This window comes from Galeopterus variegatus, unplaced genomic scaffold, assembly GCF_000696425.1.
Source record: "Galeopterus variegatus unplaced genomic scaffold, G_variegatus-3.0.2 Scaffold3581, whole genome shotgun sequence".
NCBI classification, from domain to species: domain Eukaryota; kingdom Metazoa; phylum Chordata; class Mammalia; order Dermoptera; family Cynocephalidae; genus Galeopterus; species Galeopterus variegatus.
In genome coordinates this window covers 35,467-63,202 of record NW_007729692.1, presented here as the reverse complement: position 1 = coordinate 63,202, position 27,736 = coordinate 35,467, and the positions used below count along the sequence as shown (strand labels likewise).

Below are 27,736 nucleotides of genomic sequence, written 5' to 3'. Positions count from 1 at the left end.
TCCCGCTCACTGGCTGAGCATTTGGATCCCACGTACAGACCGGTTCCCGCTCACTGGCTGAGCAAGGTGCGGGAGCAACACCAAGGGTTGTGATCCCGTTGTCGGTCCCGGTCCGGTACAGGCGCAACACTGAGGGTTGCAATCCGTTGCCGGACACGAAAAAAGACAGAAAGGGAAAAAAAAAAAAAAAAGAAAAAATTTTAATGGCTTGGTATCTGTAAATTTTCTGAAAATGTTATAAGGTTTAAAAATTTAAAGCATTGATTTAAACTTTAGAATAATTTCTCCATAATTGGTAGCATAATTTTCTTTTTGTAAAATGAGAGCGGTTAGAAGACAGGATCCTCTTAAACATATTTTAAAAGCATAAAAGAGTTTGCTTTTTTATTTTAATGATGAATAACCCATTATCCTTTACAGAATCTATAAAATTGGTGATGATCTCCAGGTATTGTTTAAGCTTACAATTGTGTGTGTGTGTGTGTGTGTGTGTGTGTGTGTGTGTGTGTGTGTGTGTGTGTGTGTGTGTGTGTGTGTATTTCTCCTTTTTTAAAGACAGGGATCAAAAGGAAGGTAAATTCACCTTTAGGAATGAAGTTTGCTTAAATTTAGGCTAAAAAATACTAATAATTTTCAATCCTTAATTGAAGAGTTTCCCATATTGGTGCTTTCTAGTAAATTATATTTTCTAAATTTTACCTTCTTTTGACTATTTCTTGTGAAAAATTGCTTATTTTTGTTGAGGCCAGTGATATCCAACAGTAAATGAAAATATAATAAATTAGTGCTGCTACAGTGAAGTTATTTTGAGATATGAAGAAAATAACTTATTTAAATGGAATGTATATATAGTTTCTTCTTTAATATTGTTGACTTATTTCCAAGATTGAACAGCAGATGTCTGTCCTCTCATTTCACCCCCTTATACTTAGTTTCAGCAAGAGTTATTCTATTCAAAGTTTTCAAATTCCTAGGAAATAATAGGGATAAAAAAAAGGGAAAGTAATCCCTTTTTTTAAAAGTGTACTTAGTACTTAAAAGCTCAAAGTGTGTAAGATTGGTTAAAAAGAAAAGAAATGTTATTTGTTGGTTTTTGTCTTCATCAAGATAATGGTATAAGTCTGATAATTTTATCTTGTCTGATTAAAGTCAGAATTTTTTTATCTGAAAGTCCTGTATTCAGAAATATTTAGCATTTTATTTTTCTTAGAGAAAATGGTTCTGTAGGATAATACTCTTCTTCGGGATTTTATTTATTATTTGTTGTAGATTTGATAAGGTTATTGCCTAAAGGTAGCAAATAGAAAAGAAGAAATAGAGAAGAGAAAGGTAGTAGCTGATTATTTTGCTTGCCTGTAACAAAAGTATTCAGTCTAATAGAAATGAGAGAAATAAGTCATTCTCAAAACTAAACTCCTATTTATTTAACATTTAGAAGGGCATTTGAGAGAGAATAATAAACCTAATTCAATCAATGTATGGCATGACCTTAACTTCTGTTGGATAGTTTCCTCATATGAAAAATGAACAATGTTGTGCTAGAAGCTAAGGTTCCCTCCTATTCTAAACTTTTTAAATTCTGTATTAGTGGAGTGTGAAAGAAAAAAATACATGGAGAATATCAGAGTTGGAAAATATAGGAAATTCTCTCTTTATATTAAAAAAAAAAAAACTATAATAATGCAGCAACGTGTGATGAGACCCAAAGGAACAATGTAGAAATGTGAGTTTTATAACATGTATGTACCTGTTTAGACACACAAAATAAAATTTTGTTCCTAGTGCCTATTAAGGCCAAGTTGTTGTATACTAACAACATAACTCCCCTGTACTTTAATTTGGGGGGGGGGGTTGTGCAGTTTTTTTTTGCTGGCTGGTATAGGTATTGAACCTTGGACCTTGGCGTTAGCAGCAGCACGCTCTAACCAACTGAGCTAACCAGCCAGCCTTATACTTTAATTTTTTAAAAGAAATGTTTTTATTATCTATATGAGGTCTCATTCTTTGGAAGGAACATTGCTTGTTTCTTCATATTCAGTAATCATTTCTTATATTCTGTGTGGCAAAGGAATTTTGAAATAAACATGATTTCCTGAAATGCCATTGTTCCTGAAATAACCGTAAAATGCAATGCTAAATAATACACTGCAACTATCATTGCAGTGGTCCCTAAGAATCAAGCACTTCCTTTGATCCCTTTTTCTTTAGTCCTGTTGATTATATTCTGTTACAAATAATGACGTTTAACAAAAAACAGCAGGAATGACAGTGACCTGTGAACAGTATTGTTCTGTTTTAGAGGACCTGTAACTATGGGTGTGCAAAGATTAAATGTCCTAATGATTTGTTTTTTTAGTTTATGGTTGGTAGAGAAGAGAAGCAGCACACAAGGTTTTTGTCTTTGAGGAGTTTATTTAGGGACCCCAGCCCTCTACTATGCAGCCACCACCACTGACAGCAGAGAGGATTAAAAAAGAGTGACACCTTTCTCTCCAGACTTTTCTTTTGATGCCTATTTGTTTATCAAAGACAATGTTTAAGAGTAACCTAAGTATATTTTCAAGTGTGTATGCACGTGTGTATTTTGCTAATTTCAAAAATATCTGTGCACATAAAATTCCATCATGGAAATATTCTACATGATAAACAGTCTTTGGCCTGGTGGTAGTTCACAATGGCAATTTAGTCGGTCTATTTTCAACAATTCTGTAAAATGAATTGACTGTTGCAGAAAATTTTTTCTTTTCTCTTCTCCCTCTCCTCAAAATAGCAGATACAGTTTAGGTTCTTGATTGCTTCTTTTTCAGTGTTGTTTGAAATCTAAGTGGAACATGAGAAAATAGTTTAGGTGGGCAGTTCTTTACCCTTCTCATTTTGTAGAAATTTTCCTCAGCTTCCCATCAAACATTCGAAGCAACTTTACCAAAAGAACACACCTAAGTTAATGGACACAAAACAGCTAGATAGGAAAAATAAGTTCTATTGGTGTACAGTTGAGCTAGGCATCTATAATTAACAGTAGTTAATTATATGTTATTAAATGGCTAGAAGAAAGGTCAACTGTTAACATCACAATGAAATGATTAAGCTTTATGATAATGAATATGCTAATTACCCTGATTTGATCATCACACACTGTATACATGTATTGAAATATAACTCTGTACCCCACAAATATGTATAATCAATACAATTCAATTAAAAAAAAAAACCTAAGTGCCAAAACTACCCAGCAAAATAAAACAACAGAATCAAAAGATAATGATTTATGCTAATTACCCTGATTTGATCATCACACACTGTATACATGTATTGAAATATAACTCTGTAGCCCACAAATATGTATAATCAATACAATTCAATTAAAAAAAAAACCTAAGTGCCAAAACTACCCAGCAAAATAAAACAACAGAATCAAAAGATAATGATTTAGGAGTAAGGATAAAGATATATACAGACATCCAGGTTCAAAACACTCCTTATCATTGGCTAATTTACTTAAGATACTGATGTATTTTATTTCTAGGTTTTTCAGATTAGCAATGTTATTTATACCAATGATTTCATAATCTAGAATAGGACAAAATCTATTTCTTCTTAGTAAATACTCCAAAAAGGGTATACTGTGCTACAATAAGGAGTAAAAATAGAATTCTAAAATTCCATCAGTCATAATCGTCTTCCCTCCCATACACTGTATCATATTGGAAGTGGGTAAGGGCATTAATTTCTCTCACTACCACCATGGCCCCATTTCATCCTATGTATTTGTTCAGATGACAGTTGAAACACAACAAAGAAAGACCAGAGCTGCTCTTTGAAAATTTAGGAATTGCCCTATGAGCTAGATCTATACTAATAGGCTCTAAGAAAAAAGGGCTATTACTTCACTCATCTAATCTCAACACTTTTACTGTGTTTCCATATAACAGTTTAGGATGAGTAGTAAACAAATTTCACTTGGGATGATATGGACTGAAAGATCAGTAACTCCAATTTTTCAATACACAGTGGATCTTCAAAAAATATTTTTGACTAGCATGACTGACAGGTAATTTCAGAAATGAATTTCGCCTCTAGAAAAGTTGCACCATAACCATTTTCAAAGAGAGGGTAGTAATAAAAGCAAGAGCCAATTAAGATTTGTTAGTACTAAGAATTATTATCTATTAAATACCTACTATGTACTAGGCATTGCTAGGTCCCTTATATCTACTATTTCTAATCCTCATAACAACCCCATTATCCTCATTTTCATATAATTTTCCAGAGGTTTAGAAATTGGTTTAATATTTCAAAACTAGTATGTTGGAACCCAAATTCACACAAAAACCAGAGGTCATGCTTATTTAGTTAGACCAGGCTGCCTTATAAGACTTACTTTGAACCCAATCCACCCAACTCTAATAAAGCACAATCTATCCCTAACCTCCTCTATAAATAAATCTGCCCCAGATTACTGGGAATTATTTTATCCAAAACTATCCCCTGTATATAGGAGTAGTCTCACCAAGAGACAATTACTTACATGAAGATTCATTTAGTGGGTACAACTGGTCCTAACAAATACAACTTATTTGATCATTAGTATAATTTACAGATTGAACCTCTAATCCTGATCAACTATTTCAAATGAATGTCAGTAATTTTTAAAAGGGATCAGATGATGAGAAAGTAGATGGATCATCTCAATCCTATTCCTAAAGCAGAGAGGAGACAAATTACTATTCTGTGGTTCTACAATTTCATTTTCATAAACCAAAAACAACTGGTTAGGTTAGATTAGTTTGGAAATAAATCTCATCAATATTACTGAGAGTTTTATTGATTTCTGACAGCTTTTTCCTGACTTCTTACTGATTGCTCACAACTTGCCCTGCCATACTCTTCCTACATCATTACATTCCTTTTCATATTTAATTACCAACTTTCTTCTTTCCCTTAACTCCTGCGGGATAAACTGAGATAGCTGCCCTATTTACAGATATATATTTTTCTCCATTACTCTAGAGCAGAGGTTTTCAAATTTTAGTGTGAAGAATAATCACCTGGAAGGTTTGTTAAACTATATATCACCAGCCCCATTTCCAGAGTTTCTGTTCAGTACGACCAGTGGGGTGGGGTGAGGATCAAGAATTTGCATTTCTGACACATTCCCAGGTGAGTAGATGCTGCTAGTCCGGGCACTGCACCTTAAGAACCACTGCTCTAGGTTGATGAGATTTTATCTTAGGTACAAGATAGTGAAGGAAAAACTAGGTCAAAACAACTCTAGTAGCTTGGTTGAAAGAAGACTGAACGATACTCATTCTGCCTTGAGAAGTTTACAAATCTTAAAACAAGAAACATTTTTTTATAAATTAACTAGAGTTTTGGTAAAAAGAAAAAAAATTTTTTCCAGTTTAGCATGTTAGTCTTTTTATCACATTTTATAATCTTTCTGATTCCCTTTCATTTTTTGACAGCTATCTCAAGATAAATCTGATAGGAATTAACAATTATGAAGGCGTATATCAAAAACTTAGCTTTTAAGTGTATGGAGACTGAAGCATATTTTAATTTATTAAATAATTCTGGTTCGTACTCTTAATCAGTAAACGAAAGTGAATAATTTCTCTACTCAAGAATTAATGCAAGTTTAGTGTATTAAATATTAAGACTTGAAGGGACCTTGGAATTACTTTAGTTTAATCCCTTAATTTTACATTTTGTGACACACATGTAGCTCAAATAGTTCATAATTACTAGAATAAGGTAAGAAAACAATTTAAAAGCTGAAAATGCTCATTATCTCTCTCAAATATGTAAGTGATGAGAAATATACTAATTTATTTTAAAAGCATGCAGTATTTTTACCCTCTTCCTGTATCCTCTCAGGAAGAACTATATACTGTAGTGCATTTATGGTACTTTCTTCAGATCAACAGTTGCACACATTGCTTTAATTTTAGAGATATTTATAGACGCCCAGCTAGCTCACTCAGTAGAGCATGAGACTTAACATTTAGACATATTTCACCTGCACACTCTATGAGCATATTATTTGAAAACATAACTAACATATTTTAAAATATTTTTGTTTGCCAACCTTATGGACATTCTGTAGTATAATAATGTGTTCATCAAAATTAATAAAACCATATTTTACATATAAATCTATAAAATTAACATATATAACTACACATAAATCTCTTAAGAGATGTCATTCTAGTGGATCACATCCTATCAGAAATATGAAGTTAATTCATACATAGAGATTTGGCAATACTGCAAGTTCATTGACTTCTCTTTCCAGCTACTACCCTTCAAAGATTAGTGCAGCAGAACACTGAAAGAGTTCCTAATTGTGAAAAAGATTGCTGTCATAACAGGTAGTCACCAACTCTAAAGGATCATTATAGGCAGTGCAACTTTTTTTAAAACTCTCTATTCTGTTTGTATTATAGGCACAATGTAAATTTTACATTAAAAATATATTTCTCAAAATTATAATCTGAAGCTTCACATAGACTATAGATGTATAGTCTATTTCAGCTCAGTCTGAGGGCAAACTTCAAGAATAGTCTTACTTCCCAAATACTGGAATTATTTAAGGTAGAAACTAGACATGCACTTAATGTAGGATGCATAAAGAGAATTAATAAATGAGAAAAAAAGTTGAATTGTTATTACTTCAAAGATTCTTTTCAACTCTGAGAGACTCAGAATTTATTGGCAATAATACTTGGAACTTTTGCACTTAGGTCTTTTAATTTACCAGGTTGTGTAAAGTGTGATTTCAAATTTTTCAGTATGATTCTGAAAACATATTTAAAAACTTATCCTTTCCTCCCACCCCTCATTATTGAAAAACAACATAAGAACTAGTTTTCAAATTTTCATGAGCTTTGCTAATTAAATGAATTAATTAAAATAATTTTCATGGAATTTTCCCTGCAAAATTAAGTCTACCCTTTATAAATTTCAAAGAATATTTTTACCTTTAATCTTTTTTTCCAGAAAGAAGTATGTGAAGGAATAAATTTAGTATTTATATTGCTATTTCAAAAGTACCTCCTGCAGGTTTGTTTGGAAAGACATGAGCCTTAGGGTAAATTGGGAAACCACATTATTGGATATTGTCAAAGTTTTTCTTTATAAAAATTCAGGTTAAATTCTGTTTAAAGTTTGAAGCACTTATGATATTATCACTTTCAATTTTTTTCTTGCATTACTAATTAAAATGGAAAGAAACAACATAGTTTGCTAATTTTATCTTAAATTTCTGTTTTAGAGAACAAGTTTCGAAGTATGTTAATTGTTGCTGCAATTGGTATGTGTGATTCTCTCCTGAAGAGTTTAAGGCTTTGTGAAGGGTGGAAGGGTACCTGTAGCAATAATACCTAAATTCAGGATCTGGTATGAACCAGTATGAAACTCAGTTCTCCCTGGCAGTGTCTCCTTTTTTCTTATCAGTTCTTCCAGTCATCTGTGCTTTCCTGTGATACTGTAACATTTCCAAATTTCTTTTTTTTTTTTTGTCCTTTTTGTCTCTTCCAGTCATCTGTGCTTTCCTGTGATACTGTAACATTTCCAAATTTCTTTTTTTTTTTTGTCCTTTTTGTCTTTTTTCGTGACCGGCAACAGATCGCAACCCTCAGTGTTGCACCCGTACCAGACCGGGACCGGCAACGGGATCGCAACCCTCGGTGCTGCGCCCGCACCTCGCTCAGCCAGTGAGCGGCCGGTCTGTATGTGGGATCCGAACCCTCGGCGGGAGCACCGCCGCGCTCACAAGCGGCGCACTGTAGCAGTGCGCCACCGGGCCGGCCCTAACATTTCCAAATTTCATGTGGACAAATAATAGTAGCTTTTACAGAGAGCTCTGAGTTGGTTGAAATGTATTACACCAAGGTCTATAAACTATATCTATATTACACTTTTCTAAATAGAAAAAATATCCTTAGTCAATCTTTAAATGTTTTACTTCTGGTGGTGTTTTTTTTAACTGTGGTAAAAAATTTATTGTCATAACCATTTCCAAGTGTTCGGTTATACTGTGTTCAGTAGTGTTAAGTATATTCACTGTATTTTTGCAACCAATCTCCAGAACTTTTTTGTCTTGCAAAACTGAAACCCTATACCCATTAAACTACCCATCTCTCCCTCTTCCCAAACCCTGGCAACTACCATTATACCTCTCAACCTTTTTTTAAATAAGCAAACTTTTTTTAGCCCTCTGCCATCAGTAATGAGTTTATAGTTATCTCTATTAAGCTCTCCAAGTATAAACTTTATCTCCTGTATTGTTACAATTCTCACATACAAAAAGATTTACAATTACAAGGCAGTTTTGCTTATATTAAGATAAGAGATCAGTATAATCTTTGGGTGACTGTGAATGAAGCATATTTTATTCTGGAAATTTCTGCACTGATTTACAGGGAAAGGTAAGCCTTTGTTTCTCCTGAGGCCTAGGGGACTCCTGATGGACACTTAGTGCTTTTTTGTTTATTGAAGGTTTGAGGTTAGAGATAACTGGAGCAACTAGACTTAAATCCTAAAATTTCCGTGGCTTTTTCCTATGTACATTCTAGGATTGTTTTCCCATAACACATTATAACTTATGTAGTAGACTGGAAATTTTTCTGGAATTTGACAGTGTTAATGTTCACTAAATGATTTCAAAATCTTTGCTTAAAAAAAAGACTGTTGCAAAACTTAAACAAACAAAGAAAATCTTTGCTTAGTTCAATATGAAACTGAAAGCTTTAAATAGGTTTATTGGAAATATAATTTGGTAGGAAATAGGTATAAAATTAAAATGCATTTTTCTGCAAATGAACTGTTTCAAATGTTCTTTTCAAAATCATTGGCAGTAAAAAAAAAACTCAACCCAAGAAACACATTTCTAAAACTCTTATTCTTCAAAAATTTTTTCCAAAAATATTCTCTTACTGTTAATTAAAATTTTTCACAGAAATCAATAAAGTTTAAATTCCTGCCAGCGATATACATCTAAATAACCAAAAATGCAATAATTATGAGTATACTACTTATAATCTTGCCATAGAAAAAAATATTTTCTTGGTCTGTCTTTTCTGGGCTTAAATTACCTTGGAAATAGTAAAAAAAAAAAAAAACTAGTTGGTCATGACTCTTGGATAATAACTGAATCTTCATTCATTTTACAAATTTCACAATTTGTAATATCAATGCTTTCATATGACTTTTAAAGAAAAATCGTATTCATTTTGAACCATTTTTAATAATTCCATCATTTTGGTAGCAATCAAATTTTTCTCTAATGATCTGCTGCAGCGTATTGATAACATTTACTTCAAAGAAAACTCTTTAAAATTGAATTTCATTATTCCTTTGATTTCCATTATGAAATTAGAAATATTTTCTTACCGAGGAGAAAAAAAACCCTTGAATTGAAAAGATTTGGTGAACAAGTTGTGGTGCGGCTGATTCGGTAACATACAAAGCAATTCCTTTTTTGTCATTTCAGTGCTCTCCGCATTATTTAAGCTCTTTCTTCATTGTTCACCATTATTACCCCTAAGTAAAAAAAGATTTGGTGAACAAGTTGTGGTGCGGCTGATTCGGTAACATACAAAGCAATTCCTTTTTTGTCTTTTCAGTGCTCTCCGCATTATTTAAGCTCTTTCTTCATTGTTCACCATTATTACCCCTAAGTAAAAAAAATTCACTTAGCACTCTGCATTCCTCAGAGCACATGCTGCCAGCACCCAGACCTTAACCTCCCCTGTTTGTGGTCTCTAACATAAGTTAGGCACTAATACTTTGCCACCAAGAACCTTTATATAATATCGCGAATTCCAGCCTGAAAATTCCCCAAGTTCTGACCCTTTACTTCATAATTATTTACATACTTTATCAATTATGATATTAAATTTACTTAGAATGAAGAATCCCTGTCTGATTTATAATAACTAAAGTTAGTTTGCATTACTGTTCTTCCAGCATCGTTAAACCGTACTCCTACTTAAGGGAGCCTTTGTGTCACTAGATGACTATGTGTGATTTGGTTTGTTAATCACCATTTATTGCTTGATTTGGGGGGGGGATGGGGGGCCAGTACAGAGATCGAAACCCTTAACCTTGACGTTATCAATTCCTCGCTCTATCCAACTGAGTAACCAGCCAGCCCAACTCATTTTTTCAAAAAGACCCAAATATTACTTTTAATGACATACCAAGCTGTAATTCAAGCAGTGCCTTACATTAAGGTGGTTTGCATCTGCCTTGAGACATATTACATAAAATGTAAATTTTATTTGATAGAAATGTTTTATATTTTACGTAGAAAAAAAATTAATCTTCGGTAAACATGAAACTTGATTCTTAAACTTGATTTTTAGTAACTCAATTCTAAATGACAAATCGATAAGTTTGTTACAAAATACCTATAAGCTAAAGTGAATGTGAATGCTAAATTACTCACTATGTTTATGCTATAATTAATAAAGCCAAAAAATTTTAGTTGTATATTATTTGGACTGTTATTTCAAGCATTTAAAAAATCCCTAGTCTTGCCTTTGACCTCAAGGTGTGTGGCAGTGTACAGAGGTAAGAGCAGCGTGTTACTGTTGAGAAGCCCCGGGTCTGTGCCTACTAGCTGGGCTTAGCAGTCGTTTAACCTTTGTGAACCCCAGCTTTCTTACCCATAAATTTGGAGCACTTTCTGTATCCCTGGAGTCAGTGAAACTTCTCTTAAAGTTATCTTTGACTTCCTCCTATGGTCCCTTCTCTTTTTTCTCCAGCTCCTCTTTGTTTCATCTGACATTTATTGACCATCCTTTCCTTCTTAGCACCTTTCATATTTAGCTAGGGCTGCTTTACAGTGTTTCACTATACTGTTTCTCTAATTTTCCCAGTCCCTTTTTTACCCTGTCATTTAATTCACATACATGTACATCAAAAGGTTCATAGAAAGACTCATATTATCTTTTAATTCTATTTTCCACAAACTTTTTGGCATACATTCATATATATGTATATACATTGTCTTGGAACTAACACAGAAACAAGTTGATCATGATATATTTATCTTTTGGCCCTGTGCACAAAAGCTTTAAATAGACAATTCTTCTAATTCCAAAAGACTTCTTTAGGTATACAACCTTAGATTTGATTAAATATGTTTTAAACTTAGTTTCCCATATAAAAATTCTATTTCCTTCATTCGAATTTAAGTTTAAAACCAGAAAGTGTTTCTTCCTCTTTTGTATTCCCCTCTGCAGCTAGTGTTGTGCTGATTACTTAATTCATCTTTCTTCCCTTAATCACCACCATTCCTGTTCCTGTTCCTGTTCCTGTTTTGCCTTTGAAATCTTGTTGCTTCAGAATCACGGCACTTAAACCTACATGACAACAAGCGGTAATGAAAGCAATAATTTGAAAGCCAGACCAGAAATATTATGTCATATTTATTTCAAAGATGACTCACAAATTAAGGTGCAGTGTACTATGCGATCTTTTGTTTCCTGCACATCCTAAATTTTACTTCAGAAATATCCTTTTTCTTGTTTTATTAAGTGATAAATGATGCTGTTCTTCTACTTATTCAATAGACTTTGAGTGCCTGCTTTGTGCAAGGCCCTGTGCAAGGGACTAGGGATACAGTAAGTTATAAAAGACAAATACTTCACTGCTGTTAGCTTTAAGAGTGCCATGTCTAAAGTTACTTGATTTAAAGCAGCTTTTGGAGCCTAATCAAACTGTCATTTTTTTCATTCAACAGATATTCATTTGATTATCAGCCATGTGCCAGGCAGTATGTTGGTATATATGAGAAGTGGATTTAAAGCTGTCTATTATAAAATGCTGTATGTTATTTTTCCTTTATCAATTTACTCTTTAAATATGGGTAATTATCTACATTCTGTCATAGTGCTCAAATTATATTTCATTGATGCAGATTTAGAGAAATACAGTAATACTATTTAAACAATAATTCCCCCATTCCAAATCTCTCTTCATGTCCTAGAATGAAAATAACAATTCTGTTTCATCTCTGAAACATTGCCTCCTGTGCTAAGTGGTAATGACTTCCTGAGCCCTAGGTTGGAGATGATTGTGAAGCACTCCTATTCAGGCTCATCATAAAAGGCTGCTGTGATTTCTGCATGTAGACAGGGAGTTGATGTGGAAGGCGACAGGGGTGATATACATATGACATATTTGCCCTCCGTGGCCTAGGCTTTTGTATTCATCCTCAGTTTAATTTTATTTCAGTCTCATTGCATATGCAATACAGTCACAAATATCTTTTCTCTTCATACATATGAATTGACAGAAATCCATCAGTGTTCTCAACTATGATGACTATCTCACCAATGTCTTAGCCAAATGGAATAAGCCTGATTCTACCCTGGCTATGTTAGTAAATCATTTTCACTGCAGAGACATTGCAATGAAGACCATTAAAAGATAAACTCAATAAGTTGTGACTACAAAAGATTCATTTGTCCTGAAAGTTTTCCCACACCTGGTCATAAATTATGAAACATTTTCTAATTAAATTAGATGTAAAAGTGATATGGAACTTTAAATTATAGTAACTTACATATAGTTTGAAAGTTCTTTCACATTATATCTCATTTCATCCTGATGAAACTATTGATTTAGAATAGTTCAATATCATTATCCCCACTTAACAGAGGAAAAAAACTGAGGCCCCAGCAGATGAAAAACAATATGCTGTAATTACTTAGCTACCTAATAAAATACCAGGATTTTAACGAGACCACTGCTCATTGAAGCCTCCGTAATAAGATGATAGAAATTGTAAATGGTAAACTTGAAATCAAAATTTGGTCAAATTAAACACATGTCTTTATAGCTAATTAAACAGATCTTTGAAATGCATTCTGGGTATTTTCTTGTTTCCTCACATCCTTAAGCTCAGTTCTGCTCTCAGTGTGTTCTTGGTTTAGGCCCTGGTGGAAGACAGAGCAGCTCATCATCAGTGCTCATGTCTGTGCACCAGCCACTGGCCTAGATTCTGACCCTCTACATCAGCCTGTGCCTCCAACTCTGAGCCTCTGACCCTCTGTCCTGTAGTCTCCCTGTCTGAGCTTCCCACCTCAGCTGACCTTCCAGAACTTGATCTCTATCAAGTCCTGCTGTCATGAGTCTTGTCATGGCACCTGCATTGCAGAGTGGCCCTCAAAAATGTTATTATTCAGAAATTTTAACAGGTAAAACTACTTTGTGTAAATTCAGTTACTTAAAAATCTACCAGCGAATCTTTTCCCTCCGCTCATGAACAAGAGATGAATGACCACATAAATAAGCTGGAAGCAGAAACATGTTTGAAAGGAGTGTTCCAGGTTTTTATCAAATTAACTCAAGAACCCACATCTTCATTTATATCATTATACATTATAAGAGTTGTTAACAATGAAGACTCTAGAGTACTGCAGTACTCTCATTCAAGCACACAAAATTTAGTAGTGTTCATTACATTGCAGAAAATCTAAATAATACGCATTAGAAATATTCCAATTTCAATAGGATTAAAAGTATTGTGATTAAAGCTCTCTTAACTAAGAAATTCTTTTAAATAAATGACCTTGCTCCCTGGCATTCCCAGGTATGCATGGTTTTGTAGTATTACTGTGAAATTGTCAGGCTGAATTCTAAATACTTACATACAGATTGAATTATTCTGTCTCTATATTTATGGCTGTAAAAGTTTTATATTAGCTTAATCTGCACAAATTATCTTACAGTTATAAAAAGTCAGACTGATAGGCCTAGGATTATCAAGAAGAGCTTAGAAGTTCCACATTTGCCTTTTGCTATGAAAGGAATAAAACAATGATAATTTTGATCCACTTCCTCCACCCCCTTAAGCAGCAGTGGTAACTTCAGCTGTACTTTTAGGTACTGAGTCTCCCCAGAGTTATCAGGCATTCTCAGTGGCTAGTACAGAATTGTAAATAGCACACATTTTGGTGTCAGGCAGCCCTGGGTTCAAGTCCAAGTTTTGTCACTTAGGCATTCTCAGTGGCTAGTACAGAATTGTAAATAGCACACATTTTGGTGTCAGGCAGCCCTTGGTTCAAGTCCAAGTTTTGTCACTGTGTAATGTGTGGCAATTTATATAACTTCATAGAGTTGTTGTGAGAATTTATTCATGCAGCATTCTGTTTATACTTATCAATCACCTGCTATGTGCTGAGCAATCTGCTAGGTCTCCTAGGTATTAATAACGAAATGTTAGGTTCCTTCCCTCACAGAGCCGGAATTCTCTTAAGGAAAATTAAGTGTTTAACATACATGAAACTATTAGCAAAGTGACTGTATGATAAGCATTTAATAAATATTAATTAACATCCTTATTTATTCTCTCCAACCCATAAAATGAATGGTTCCCCAGAAAATATAATAAAATTACGCAAAATTGGAAAGGAGCCTCCTTTAACCACAGGAACTCAGGTATAGCAATAGCAAGAGAGTTTGGTTAGTTATATTCGGTTCCTGAAGCTGTTTTCAATCAAATATAAAAGCGTACAATTGTATAGGCAAAAATTTCTCGGACGGGAAACAAAAAGCACTAACTATAAAACAAAAAAATGATACATTAGACTCCATCAAAGTTAAAATTTTCTACTCATCCAAAGACATCATTAAGAAAATGAGTAAACCATCCACAGACTGGGGAATATCAAAGCATAGTTTTATTCCTGGAGGAAATCAGAACTGCTTTACTTCCTTTTTAAAAAAGAGGTTATTTAGGCAGTTTGCATGATTTGGGGACCAACTGCCCCAGCACACAAAGGATTACANTTCCTGGAGGAAATCAGAACTGCTTTACTTCCTTTTTAAAAAAGAGGTTATTTAGGCAGTTTGCATGATTTGAGGACCAACTGCCCCAGCACACAAAGGATTACACTCACCTATTTTATTTTAGGTTTGGTGTAGGTAGCCATAGTGACTTGACAACCTAAGATTTTCTTGTCTAAATCTGCCATCAACTTTGATTTTTTTTTTTTCCCTGAAGGAATCTTTGGGAATAATATAACACCCTCAGATAGGAAGAATATTAAAGTTATTACGTGAGTTGTTCCAAATGACTTAACTAGTCATTTCAGCAATTGAACTAGACCTTATTAAGTGGTCCTTCCACTACCCAATGTCTGCTTCTCTATCGCTTTGCCTCACATCTGTGGGACACAGTGTGCGGGCTTCATTCAGAATCATTCTGTTTTTCACTCTCAACTAGAAGAGTTTTCTCACCTGTTTATTTTAAAGTTAAAAACATTATTACAAGATTATGTTTGTGGGTTATACGACTCTGAAAAAAATAGCTTTTTTGAAAGTTAATGGTTCTTTACTGGTTTCAGGATGGTAAAGAACCATTATAGTTGAGGCTTCTACAGACCATCATCTTAATATGGAGCTTTTCCTCTTTCGTATTTGACTATGTTTCTCCTATCTTCTAGCGCTTGGAACTCTCTCTTCCTTTGATACTTATGAGCCTCTAACTTCTCACTCTCAGAAATGTGTACATGACCATCATGGAGCTGTCCATTCTACTGACTGCGTATGTTTGTATTCACTGTAGAGAGGCAAATAATGTCCTTTTGTGTCATTAACTGGATTTTTAACAGAAAAGTTTATAGCTAAGAATTCATGTTGTATCAGTTTATTGTTATTACAACTGTGTCGATTTATATTTATGCAATTTTTATGTTAACAATAGCAGTAGCAGTAATAATGACATGGCTTAGGGGTTTCAGAGTTTTTTGTTTTTTTGTTTTTAATTAATTAAGTGTGTTCCATGCTTTTTGCTTTTTAATCATACTGAATTTGTAATGTGGAGTAAGAAGTCACTATGTGAGGTAAGATGGCAATTTGAGGGATTAGAGCATTCATTCATTTATTCACCCAAATACTTATTGAGTTCCTCCCATAAACCAGGCATTGTGCTAAGGAAATTGTTTACTTTTTAATTTTTTTTTTCTCCTTTAATCTCTGCTGGAGATAATAATGAGTAGTAAAATTACATATTTTAGATGTCTTTAGGTGATATATGTGGATGTGAAACAGCATAAGATTTGGGGGGATTGAACTGGAATTACAAAAAGAAATTAATTAAAGAAATAATTGCCTGGATTTTGATTACAGTTTTAATTTTGCAGGTGAATACTTGGCATCACTTGCAGATACATTATGTTTAGGATATTACTATTTTCTTCTCAGAACCAATAGAATTTTTTGACTTATTTATTTTTTAAATTGCCAGATAGCGTAATAAGGTTATTTCTGTAGGAAACTGGGAATTCATTTGATATTTGACTCTGAATGTAACTTCTTTAAAGCTGATGGACACATGGCCCTTAGATTTGAAGCAGTGAGGTAGTCATTATAAATTAGGGCCCAATCACTAGCATTCAAAATGTTATATACCATATATACACTTGATTACCATATATGCACTAAGCAGCATAAGGTAAAATCCTGTTTCCTCCTCACCTAAAAGTTTTAAGTGATTCAGTTTCCTTTCTATACTAGTGGTATACTACTACTCCACCAGTAGTCGCTGATGTAAAATCTGTGTCCTCTGTTGATAATTAGTATGGATTCCATTTGAGGTTATGTTGCTGTCTATAGGACAGCTTGAAGGGAGAAGATCTGGTATGAAAAAAAGAAAAATGCCAACCAAATAAACTCTGATGCTTCAGCAAGAATATTGTGTTTAGTCGTAATGCTTTTTAAAATTTTTATTAAGATATAATTTACATAGGGTGAAACGCTCAGATCTTAATATACCATTCAATCAGTTTTGACAAATAGGAGACAGGAAATTTCTCTCCCCCCAGGAAATTCCCATGAACCCCTTCCCAGTCGACCCCCCACTGCTCCCCATCCCAACTCCAAAAGCAACCACTGATCTAATTTCTATCACCACAGCTTAGTTTTGCCAATTCTGGAATTTCATATAAATTAATATGTGTTTTTTCCTATTTGACTCCTTTCATTCAGCCTAACAGATTTGAAATCATCCATGTTGTTGAGTTTATCTGTGGATAGTTCCTTTTTATTGCTAATGTTGCTTTTTTGAAATAGACAAGAAAAGAGCAGATCTTCCCTTAGTATCTTAATGGACACAAAACCACCACTAAAATCATGGTAGCAAACCTGTAGTAAGAATGCAGGGGGAGAAAATACCCTCTCATGTTAATAGTAAGTGACGGTGCTCCAAACATTCAAATGACTCTCCCACCTTAATTAATGTTATATTTCAAGAGACACTGTTTTAGGAGACTAAATTATTCTACTGAAAACAGAGACAGTTGAGTGAGTGCAGCAATTCAGCAATTGCAATGGCCATAAAACTGTTATTGTTTCCTTCACTTTATACTTCTGCTTTGACTTCAGAAAATAAATATGCAAAATAATCCCAGGTGAGGAGATACTTTTGAATGTATCTCTATTATCAAAATATGCTGGAAAGAATGCTTTCATTGTTTATCAATATGGTGATACCTCAGTAGCTTTTACGCACTCTTATAATTATATAATATAGACCCAATGAACTCAGTTTTATTATTAAAAACTCACTTTGATCTGTGTTTCCTAGCAAAGATTATATAAATGAAAGAAGAGTAGATAAAGTAAGAGCAACATCCGTATTGCATTTTTATTTTTCTGAAAACCCTAATTATACTTACATAAATTTTGCCTCTTTATGCAAAGATTTATTGGGGTCTGGAGAGCAGCAATAAATTTAAGCAAAGATTGTACTGTGATCCCAGGGAACCAAATTGTGTACTAATAGATCTAAAGGGTGAATTTTTATTCTCTGCTGTTTTCTTTTTCAAGAGATTTTTATTCCTATCCAAAAGGTGGCTGAATTTTGACATAACTAAATAAAGGAGCAGATCGCGCTGACCTTTGGCCAGTGCCTCCCCACTCTAACCGTCTGTACCTTCAAGACTCTGAAACAAGGAGCCACAGCCACGCAAAGAAATCCCAGAACATTGTCACAAACCAACAGCATCCACAACAGCCACTTTCTTACCTTTATGGAAAGTTACTATGTCACTTTCAATGTTCATACAATTATTCAGCAAGGGAAAGAGCAGCCATCGAGTACTACAAAGCTTCTATCGGCTCTGTGGGAAAAGGCACCCAAATAAAATAAGAAACTTAGCCGGCGCACCGAGAGAGTATTAATAAAGTTCTGGGTCTTTCCCATTCTCTACATCCCTCCCACACACTTGTGTTGTCCTTGCTTTCACCTTTCTGCTGCCACTAAGTCCACATACTTTTCTTCTCCCCCTTGTACTTGTCTTTCTCTTCTGGTTCCTAAATTATTTTACCATGTTAATATTTAATTCTGATCATTCCAAAAATACTGAAATGAAACTTCGCTTTATATGACCTACTGTAGTGTAGAATTTGGCCTAAGTCGTATTTCTCATAAAAAGGCAGTAACGTGAATTATCCAGAGAAGCTCATAGGTATACTTGAACTCAGAGAGGACCAGCGCTGCTGCCACACAGCGCCTCGAGGGTGTACGTTCTAGCTCTGAAGGCTGAAACTACTTTTTAGCAGTGTGCATACGATGAGTAAAAAATTCATCATCATTTTAGTTGTAGTAATTAATTTTAATCAACTGCCAATAACATTTGTTGCCAGATGGAAAAAATGGGGATATGGCTCTTGTTCCCATTTGAATGTGAGAAATATCCATTTAATGTTAGAAAGGTAGAGATCTTAGGTTGCAAAATAATTATAAGCCTTAGTTCCCAAGCTGACTTCCCATTCAGCTTGAACAGTTGTGAAAAATCCTTAGCAGAAGTTAAAGCTAATAGTTAATCATCTTTCTTCCTCCTATCTATTGATGGTTCGGGCTAACAAAAGTTAGTTTTCTACTTCCTAGTTTTCAAAGTAATAATCTTTTTGTTGCATTAGAAGTACTGTTAATTTAAGTTAGAGATTCAAACTCAGTATCACAACCGTCTATTTTTCCACTCATATCTAAAACCAATACTCTAATTTTTACAAGAAATAATTTCACCTTCCTCTCTTTGCAATTGGAAATGAGGTCATGAATTGTACTTAATTAGTGAAACTTAAATGTAAAGTGGTGGGAGTAAGAGCAAACTCCTAGCTCCTAGTTTTGCTGGCAATATAAAGTGTTATAATATCTACATTATATCAACGTAATTTAAGTAGATTTATTCAGGAATTAAAAGGCTTTATTAAGGTATTATTATATAAAAGGTATTATTACAAAAGGAAGGGTAATGGTGGTTTAAAGAAAATATTTAATCTGACTGTTTGAGAGTTCCAAAACATCAAACTTTCATATACTTTTTTCTTAAAAAGAAAATAGATTTTGAATGCTCCACAGATTCCCATCTTAACAGAGGAAGAACCAGTCAGCATAATATAGAATTTAAGAGCTAGAAAAGACTTTCAACGTCATCTAGTCAAACCTCCTCTGCATTCACCTAGTTCAATAAAATCACTATCTTCTTAAGGGTCTTAGAACAGAACAAATCTACAATTTACTTGGAGATTTTAACACTCTACTCTCAGTACTTAACAGAACAAGCAGACAAAAATATCAGTGAAGATATGGAAGATTCAGACAATACTATTCACCAAGTTTAACTAATTGATATTTATAAAACATCTCACCCAACAGCAGCATAATACACATTCTTTTCAAGTGCACATGGAATATTCACCAATATAGACCATTATACCAGAGCATTAAACAACTCAATAAATTTCCAGGATTGCAATCATGCAAAATATGTTCTCTGACCATAATAAAATTAAACTAGAAATCAATTTTTTAAACAAACAAAACATAGTTTATTTCCTTCCTTCCTTCCTTCCTTCCTTCCTTCCTTCCCTCCTTCTTTCCTTCCTGCCTGCCTTCCTTTCTTCCTTCCTTCCTTCCTTCCTTTCTTTCTTTCTATCTACCCATTCTTTACAAAGGATATTTTAAAGGATACAAATAAACAGCCAGATGAAGAGATATATAGGGCGAGGTCTGGAAGGGTTCTGAGCACAGGAGCTTCTGTCTCTGTGGAGTTGGGCTGCACCACCCTCCTGGCAAATAGAGGTGAAAAACCCCAGTGTTTGCTATCCAGAAGGTCCCCGGCCCTAATTTCCAAAAAACTGAAGAACCACTAGTCCCCAGATCCCCTTTGGTGTACATGTGTAACTGTCTTTTCATTCTCTTCTGATATTCTCTATATTCATGATAATGATTGCAGCTGTGAGGATTATTTCCTTGATTCTTTATGCCTCAATCAGCTTAAGAATAGTCTACTATATGCTTAAGCACAACTTCTAATTTAAACACTTGGCAAAGGTAAAGATGAGTAATTCAAAGTTTTAGGAGTACATGGTTGTAGTAACAGTCAGTCATGTGACTGGTACTCTGGACAACACATACCATATGGGCTTGCCGTAGCCATTGAAGAGTGAGGAATAGTGCCGTGTTATTTAAGGTGAGTAAATACTACCTACCCTATGATAGCGGAGAAGCAAACATGGGCCAACACAGCTTTTCATGGGGAGGTGGGCGTGGGGGAATGTTATGCTGAGGTTATTTGTTCTATTTTCTCAGTCCCGTTTCTCATTCATTAAGTCAACAGCTATTTATTTTATATACAGCATGAGCTAAGCACGCTGCTAGGTCTGGATAATACAGCAGACAACAAGATCCAGTCTTGGCCCCAAAAAGCATACAATATAGATACACAGCACAGGGCAATGCTAGGTAACTGCCTACAGATCAGAGAAGATACATATGACTTTTACAAACCCTGTGCAGCTCCACCACTGCACAGGCAATTAATTAACTTTGCCTTCCTCATCAGGGAACAAAGAGAAATAACTATTACGACAAATTGTGAGGCATTTTGGAAATGAAAGTGCTGTAAAAGAGCTGAATAATAGAAAAACAAGATTGAATAATATGGTACGAATGGTTCTCATAGGTATGTTCAGTATTTATTTCAATAATACAAGACTGCTCCCAAGGAAAAGCTATCTTGGGCAAATACAATTTCCTAGCTTTTGCAAAGTCAAGAAAATATCTGTGTGTATTAGCAAGAGAGATTGTGGAATCTTGTATTATTTTGGGTATTACATAAGCTAAATATAGTTGGAACACCACATATAGTGTGGGTTTCCACATGTCTGCAAGCTTCTGTTCAGAATCTTCTGTATTTCAAAGTTTATTTGAAGTATTTCTCTAACAAGTTTTAAATGCTGCAACTACTCAAGACTATTATTTACCAACAAGGAATTACATTTTTATACTCACAATCTATGAGAAGATTCTGAGGATGAATATGTAATCCTTCCATGATTAACCTATCGGTATGTTGGGTCTGGGGGAACTGTTAACCATGACTTATAATTATTTAATGTTCTGTGACTATGAACTAATTCTAATTTTAACCTTAGTACCTTTATGTTTTTATCAGCATTTTCACCTTAACTAAATGGAACTTCACACCACAGTGTTTAGCCTGTGGCGTAACAGAACCCAGATGACCTATCATTGAGAATCACGACCTTATATTCTCTCTTTCTCCTGAACAATATAATTTTTTTGGTCTCAGTTTATAATGAGGAAACTCTCTAATTTAATTTCATCACACTCAGAGCAACAAAAATATTCAAAATTTAACTTTATGTGCATGCCATTTATTTGAAAATATGTATTAACATAATTATCACCTGGAAAAAAAATCTTCATTTTTTGTCTTCCTCTGATTTGCCGAATCCAATAATATGAAGAACTGTCACACAGTTGCTTGTTATTTTATTGTTGTATATATTGGTACTTGGTCCCTAACATCCTTTGTCCTTATTGTATTATCTCTGTACGTCCTCTGATTTGCCGAATCCAATAATATGAAGAACTGTCACACAGTTGCTTGTTATTTTATTTGTTGTATATATTGGTACTTGGTCCCTAACATCCTTTGTCCTTATTGTATTATCTCTGTACGGTTCCAATTAGTATTACTATTTAAAGAGATAGAAACATGAAAATTGATAACCCATGCATCAAACATGTTAGCTGTACTTCATAGGAATGAGCAGTTAAAGGTAGAAACCTCAGTGTTTAACACTGTTTTAAAAAGTTGGTTATTACGTATATTGTCACTTCAGTGATTAAAAAGAGTAAGTATAATATGTAGTTAAGTAGATAAAAACAGGATAACTAAACCAATATATTTTTTAAAGATTATGACTTCTGTGCATTGCATGGCGGAATATTTACTAAAATTTGCCAAAACAAGCCTGATGTTTTCAGGTTTTATGGGAATGCTTTGGCCACACTTGAATTTAAATCTTCATAATGACAAAGGCTCTTATTTTGTTGTTGTTGTTTTAAACACTATACTGTTTTTAGAAAGCTATAATTCATGTTCCTGGTTATATTTATGCTGAGCTTATGAAATTGTAAATACACTAGTATGATAAAGGTAAAATTGTAAATGTACTTAGATTTTTGAAAAGTAGCATTGTGTGCATTTTAGAAAAATATTTGGTAGCTTGTGGCACTTTGGTAAAGGAATGTGCAGTTATAAAGGTTTATGCCGTTTTCATTTTTTTCAATTCCCAGGAGTTACTCTTACTGGGCTTTAGATTCAAAACCAAACCCAATTTTAACACTAGCACTTTTTTCCTACCAGTAATTCCTGTTTTTCTAATTATACGGAACGTTAACTTAGACCATTCTTTGCAATGGGTTTTAGCTTTTCTCCTCCATCCTTACCACAAAATCTTTAAGAAACATTTTAAATTAACCCAGTGGTACTCAGAAAAATATTTTAGGTATCATGGCCATTTAATCTTATGCTTAATTTTAGTAATTTTCTGATAAATAAGTAAATTCCTGAAAAACGATATTTAAACATTTTAATTGTTTTCATTGGTTATAAACAATTTAGTAGGTGATGTCCGTATAGTCATAATTTCTCTAAAATCTGGAGCTGCCAAGACACCCAAGTATACAGCTGTGCTTAAAACACGCCCATATCCCCCAAAGAGAAACGACTAGACTTAGAGGAAATAGAATTATGTATGACTTTGGCTATTATATATAATATACTATATACATACAATATGTATAATCCCACATACCATATATATATAAATATTAATATATATATATATATATATATATATATATTTATATTAGGTTACCAGTATTTTACTGTGATACACCCATGGATAGTAGAAGCAAAATGAAAATGAATATAAATGCTTAACATTAGATGTTGGCATCAATACAGATTATGCATAAAGTGTTGCAATAAAAGATGTTCATTGTGCCTGTGTCTGAAGAATTTACCTTAGGTTTTTTTCTCTGGTCTTTTTCATTTAAGTCTGCACAATCATTTTAAATGTAAAGAACATAGAATATATGAATGAATGAATGAAATGATGGCTCTGTTTGCCATGGGATTAAATGTTCTGTTGAATTTTTGAGGGGTATTGACTGCTATATATTATGACATAAACTGTATTTTTCACAAGCAACATGGGAGTCTTATGTACAAATCATATTCGAAAGTCTACATCTTTCCCTTTCTCCACAAAACGAATTCAGAATTGACAATACAAATTTATAATTTTAAGCTGCTAATTATTAAAAATTACCGTGGGGATAGAGAGATTAAATGAATTAAGAGCTACAAAAGAATGCTAATTAATAATAATCTCATATACTATCAAACTTCTGATAATGTTGAGTTTCTTATAAAGCCTTAAAATATATATTTTAGTGAAAAATTAATTACCTGGAAAGAAGGCACTTTATTACTTTGAACTAGCTATCTGTCTGTATAGAATTTGTCTAAAATCTGTTAACTTATTCTTTATCCTTTTATAAATTTATCCTAGTTTTATGTTTTTCTAAAGCTTCTTATAGTATAATGTAATAATTCAAACTGTTTTAACTTAACAGAATATTGTATTATATAACCAATGAACAATACTGAAGTAAAACTTAAGAGTAACAAAAGTATATGTGATAATGTCAAAACTACTAGTTTAAGTTAGTCTACAATCATTTAAAGCTAAAAAAATGTTGCAAAATATGAAGGCTCTTACACTGAAAAATTTTGGACAGTTTTTATTTTTTAAATCTTATTTTTAATTGGTACTACCTTGTCTTGAAATATGGATCACATATAAGGGCAATCAAAATTATTAAGCCAGCCTGTCATAACTCAATTTTTTTTTTAGTTGAGTCTATGTAACCCTAAAACATTAAGAAATCAGTTTTTTATTTCTATGCTCAATTCAGCCATGCCTGGTGAATTATCAAATTGAAATCCTCAACGTGGATATGCTGCTGCATATAGCTGTTTCCTCTCTAGAAAATTAATCAATGGTTTTTACAATGGATCTAATTCAGCAGAAAAAAGCATAGGATAATTTTTTCAAAGGAGTTTAACCCTCTCCAGTTGAACTTTAACATCTTTCTGACATTTATAGGGATAGGCTTTTATGTAAGAATGTTTTTCAACAGAAGAATATCTCAAAGTAAACAAACTTTGCTTTCCTTTTTGTTTGGGAGCAGTACACTTAAAAAAAAACAATTTCCTATAAATTTACTTATCTTTTAAGTCTTTCTCTGTGGTGGCCATTTTTCTATCTCTAGTTTTAAATGTTTTACTAAATATAAATGCAGTTTCATAGACAGAGCCATCTTTACATGATGTGGAAAGGAGTCAAGTTTATCAGAGGTCTATCCTTATCAAGGAGAGACTAAAGACAAATTCCATGTTAATCGTTTGGTTTGTTTCTTTGTTTTCTTCTTTAAATAAGATATATTAACCCAAAGGTGTGTCAATGTCATAGCATGAACAATCTTAAATGTAGACCTATTGAGTATTTTGTGATGCTGAGTAACAGACATTCTCAAATCTCTGTGATGCTAAATATTTTCCTTAGAAAGTTTCGTTTAATGTTAGATTGTTGTTCTGAAAGATGTCGGTCCTAGTGGGATTTTTAAAAACTCAAAAAACAAATAAACGCATGTATTACAAATATAGCAATGATGAATTGTAAACTTACCGTATAGTATTGATTCTATTTTCAAAAATGTTTTGCTGTTAAATATATACGACATAAAATTGCTGCCGTACTGTAACTGAGTACTTTTTCTTAAATGACCCTGTTATCACTATTCCAGAATTAGAAGTTGGGCAGATACATGATTGATTCGTGTGTCTGCATAGATGCATCAAGGTATATTCTTCTCTTGGTGAGTGAAATTATATTTTCCTTGGCATCAGTGCATTGAGACCTGAATATACCTGTATCTATCCATTCTTATTACACATTTCTTACACAGTATCTTCTAATATGCCAAATTGGCCTAGACACAACTAAAAATTGAGGGTTTGTTACATGCTTTCTAACAGAAAGGTTTTCAGTGATATTAATTATGGGCTTGTATTTTGAAAATAGTGGAACTCCCTTTAAAACTTCCTATTTGCTAAATTTAAATTAATATTTTTTCTTTAGCTCACAAATTACCCTAAATCCAGAGAGAATATCAACCCTTTTCACTGTTGTCAAATCAAGCATAAGGAACAGCCCTATGACACTACAAAAACAGTTGAGGAATAAAGAATAAATCTCTTATGTTACACTTCCGAATAAAGGCATTTGGTGAAAGCAACGAACCGAAGTTCATCGTGAATGCAAAGCCTCTGTACTTGGCATTCCTCCACGGAAGGGAAGACGAGTATCAACGCCCTTGACATCATTTGCAAACTGATCTCATGTGCAATGCCTTCCACCACACTGGAGCACTTCTTGACTCTATCAGGTTTCTGCTTTTGTTTTTTTAATTTATCAAGCCTTTCAGTTTTCAGACCGCCACTTGTAAGCATTGAGTTAGAGAGACGTGTAGTTTTGAAAATACTTTCTTAAGAGATCATGTAACTATACAACTCTGAACTTAAAAATTGAGGGGGGAGGGATCATTTCAAACCCCTGCCTCTTACAAGAAACATTTTTTTAAATCTGTAACTGCTTTAGTGTTAACAGGGTACAAGGTGTTTTTTGTCCTGTATTGTACTTAAAAGGTTCTCATTGATTGTGATTGTATTGTATTGTATGAAAACAAATCATAAATTGCCTTGTATTGTTTATGATAAACCACACCACATACTACTTCAGTTTTCATGTTCCAAGTTTTTCAGTGATGCATGTTAACAGTTAGGTCCTAAAATTCTGTGGTGCTAATCCTTCCATATCCAATGGTGCTTTTGTGGATGCTAACTGCACACATGCTGAACAAAGCTTGAAGTTTAAAACTTTTCTCCCTTCCTCTGTTTATATGAAGTAAAATAAAATAACTTGAATTTGTCTCAAAGTATCACTGACAATCTAATAAACTGGTTTATGTGTGTGATTAGTTTGCATTCTTAATTATTTTTCAGAAAGCATCTCAGTTCTGTTGTGCCCCCAAAGTTGATCTTACCATGTGTTTATTTTGTTATTTCATTTGTGCCCTAAAATTTGTAGTATCTTTAAGAATTTAAGTCCAGTTAGCCTGGATCTATCCAAAAATACATAAAATCATGTTTAGGTAGGATCTATAAAAACTAGACCTAGCAGACCTGGAATTAGTAAGTTGAGAAGACAAAAGTGCCAGTAGAATGACTTTGTCTATTTTAGTACTTTAAGTTTTATCATCTGGCTGAACTGTGAGATAACGTTTGCATGAAGCAAGTATACCTTCAAAACCTTTATTGCAAATAAAATGACATTGAAAAGGCCATTCCTATATGCTGATATTTAAAGTAGAAGTTCCACTCTTCATGTATGAAAATAGGACCAAAAAACTGAGAATTTTCCAGGAGAAACTGACATCAAATGCCAGAATGGCATAATGAATAAACTCATGGCGATGGTTTTACTGGATTTTTAACTTTAGTATCTATACTAAGAATCACAAAAGTAGGACAAGTGAAGCTGCTACTATCTTCATGAGGGCAGAGGGCTGTTTCTTCCAAACCAAAGATGAATTCATATTAAGGCAGGATGCAAATTTGCATTCTGACCTTGGTATTTTGCCTAACCCATGGGTAACATTAGATTTTAAAAAGAAAAGAAAAGGGAAAGTCAAAATAAATGTATTAAAGCTACTCAAGCAACAACAATTGATCTTAAATAGAAGACAATCAAACCTATCAATCTAATCTAGTGGCTCTGCTAACTGAAATGACATTCCTATACTACTCTGGTACCTTATTATATAAAGAGGTTAAGGCATAGTAGTCATTTTGCCTCAAATAGTTATTAAATCATATATCTAGCTGACCACATATAACATTTTCTGACTTCTAACATCCGAAAATAAATTAGAGAGGATAGAACCAATGTGAACACTAGGCTTCTTCTCTGTGACTGTCAAATGTAGGATTTACTAAATCACAGCCTCTCCCCAAAGATATTTCTATGGTATTTTTGTAACTACCTTGACAGTATGCTATTTTGTAAAAAACTGTTGAATAATAAATGTGCTACAAAATGATTCCATGTTTTCTATAATGAAAAAGAGAGAGAAAGTAGGTAGGTCTGCAAATGTTTTAGAGAATCTTTATTTCTGTGGTAATCTCTTACCTGGTATAAGAAAAACTTATTCTAATTTTATGAAAGGATGAGAGAATAAATGAGTTGCTTTTGGGGAAAAAAAAAATCTTATTAA

At 33.5% G+C, this 27,736-nt stretch overlaps 1 protein-coding gene and 1 non-coding gene across 2 annotated transcripts in view; one reads left to right on the top strand and one right to left on the bottom strand.

Annotated features, from left to right (window-relative positions):
• The window catches only part of PURG (purine-rich element binding protein G), a 33,916-nt gene extending 7,476 nt beyond the window's left edge, over positions 1-26,440 (top strand). Inside the window, exon 2 of the mRNA XM_008585462.1 lies at positions 25,543-26,440. Within this exon, the coding sequence (XP_008583684.1) occupies positions 25,543-25,647 (105 nt within the window). The 3' untranslated portion in view covers positions 25,648-26,440. The remainder of the gene's footprint in view (positions 1-25,542) is intronic.
• TRNAS-GCU lies at positions 1,871-1,944 on the bottom strand. Its single transcript has one exon. It is a non-coding gene; the product is annotated as a tRNA-Ser (tRNA).
• Positions 26,441-27,736: the final 1,296 nt, after the last annotated feature.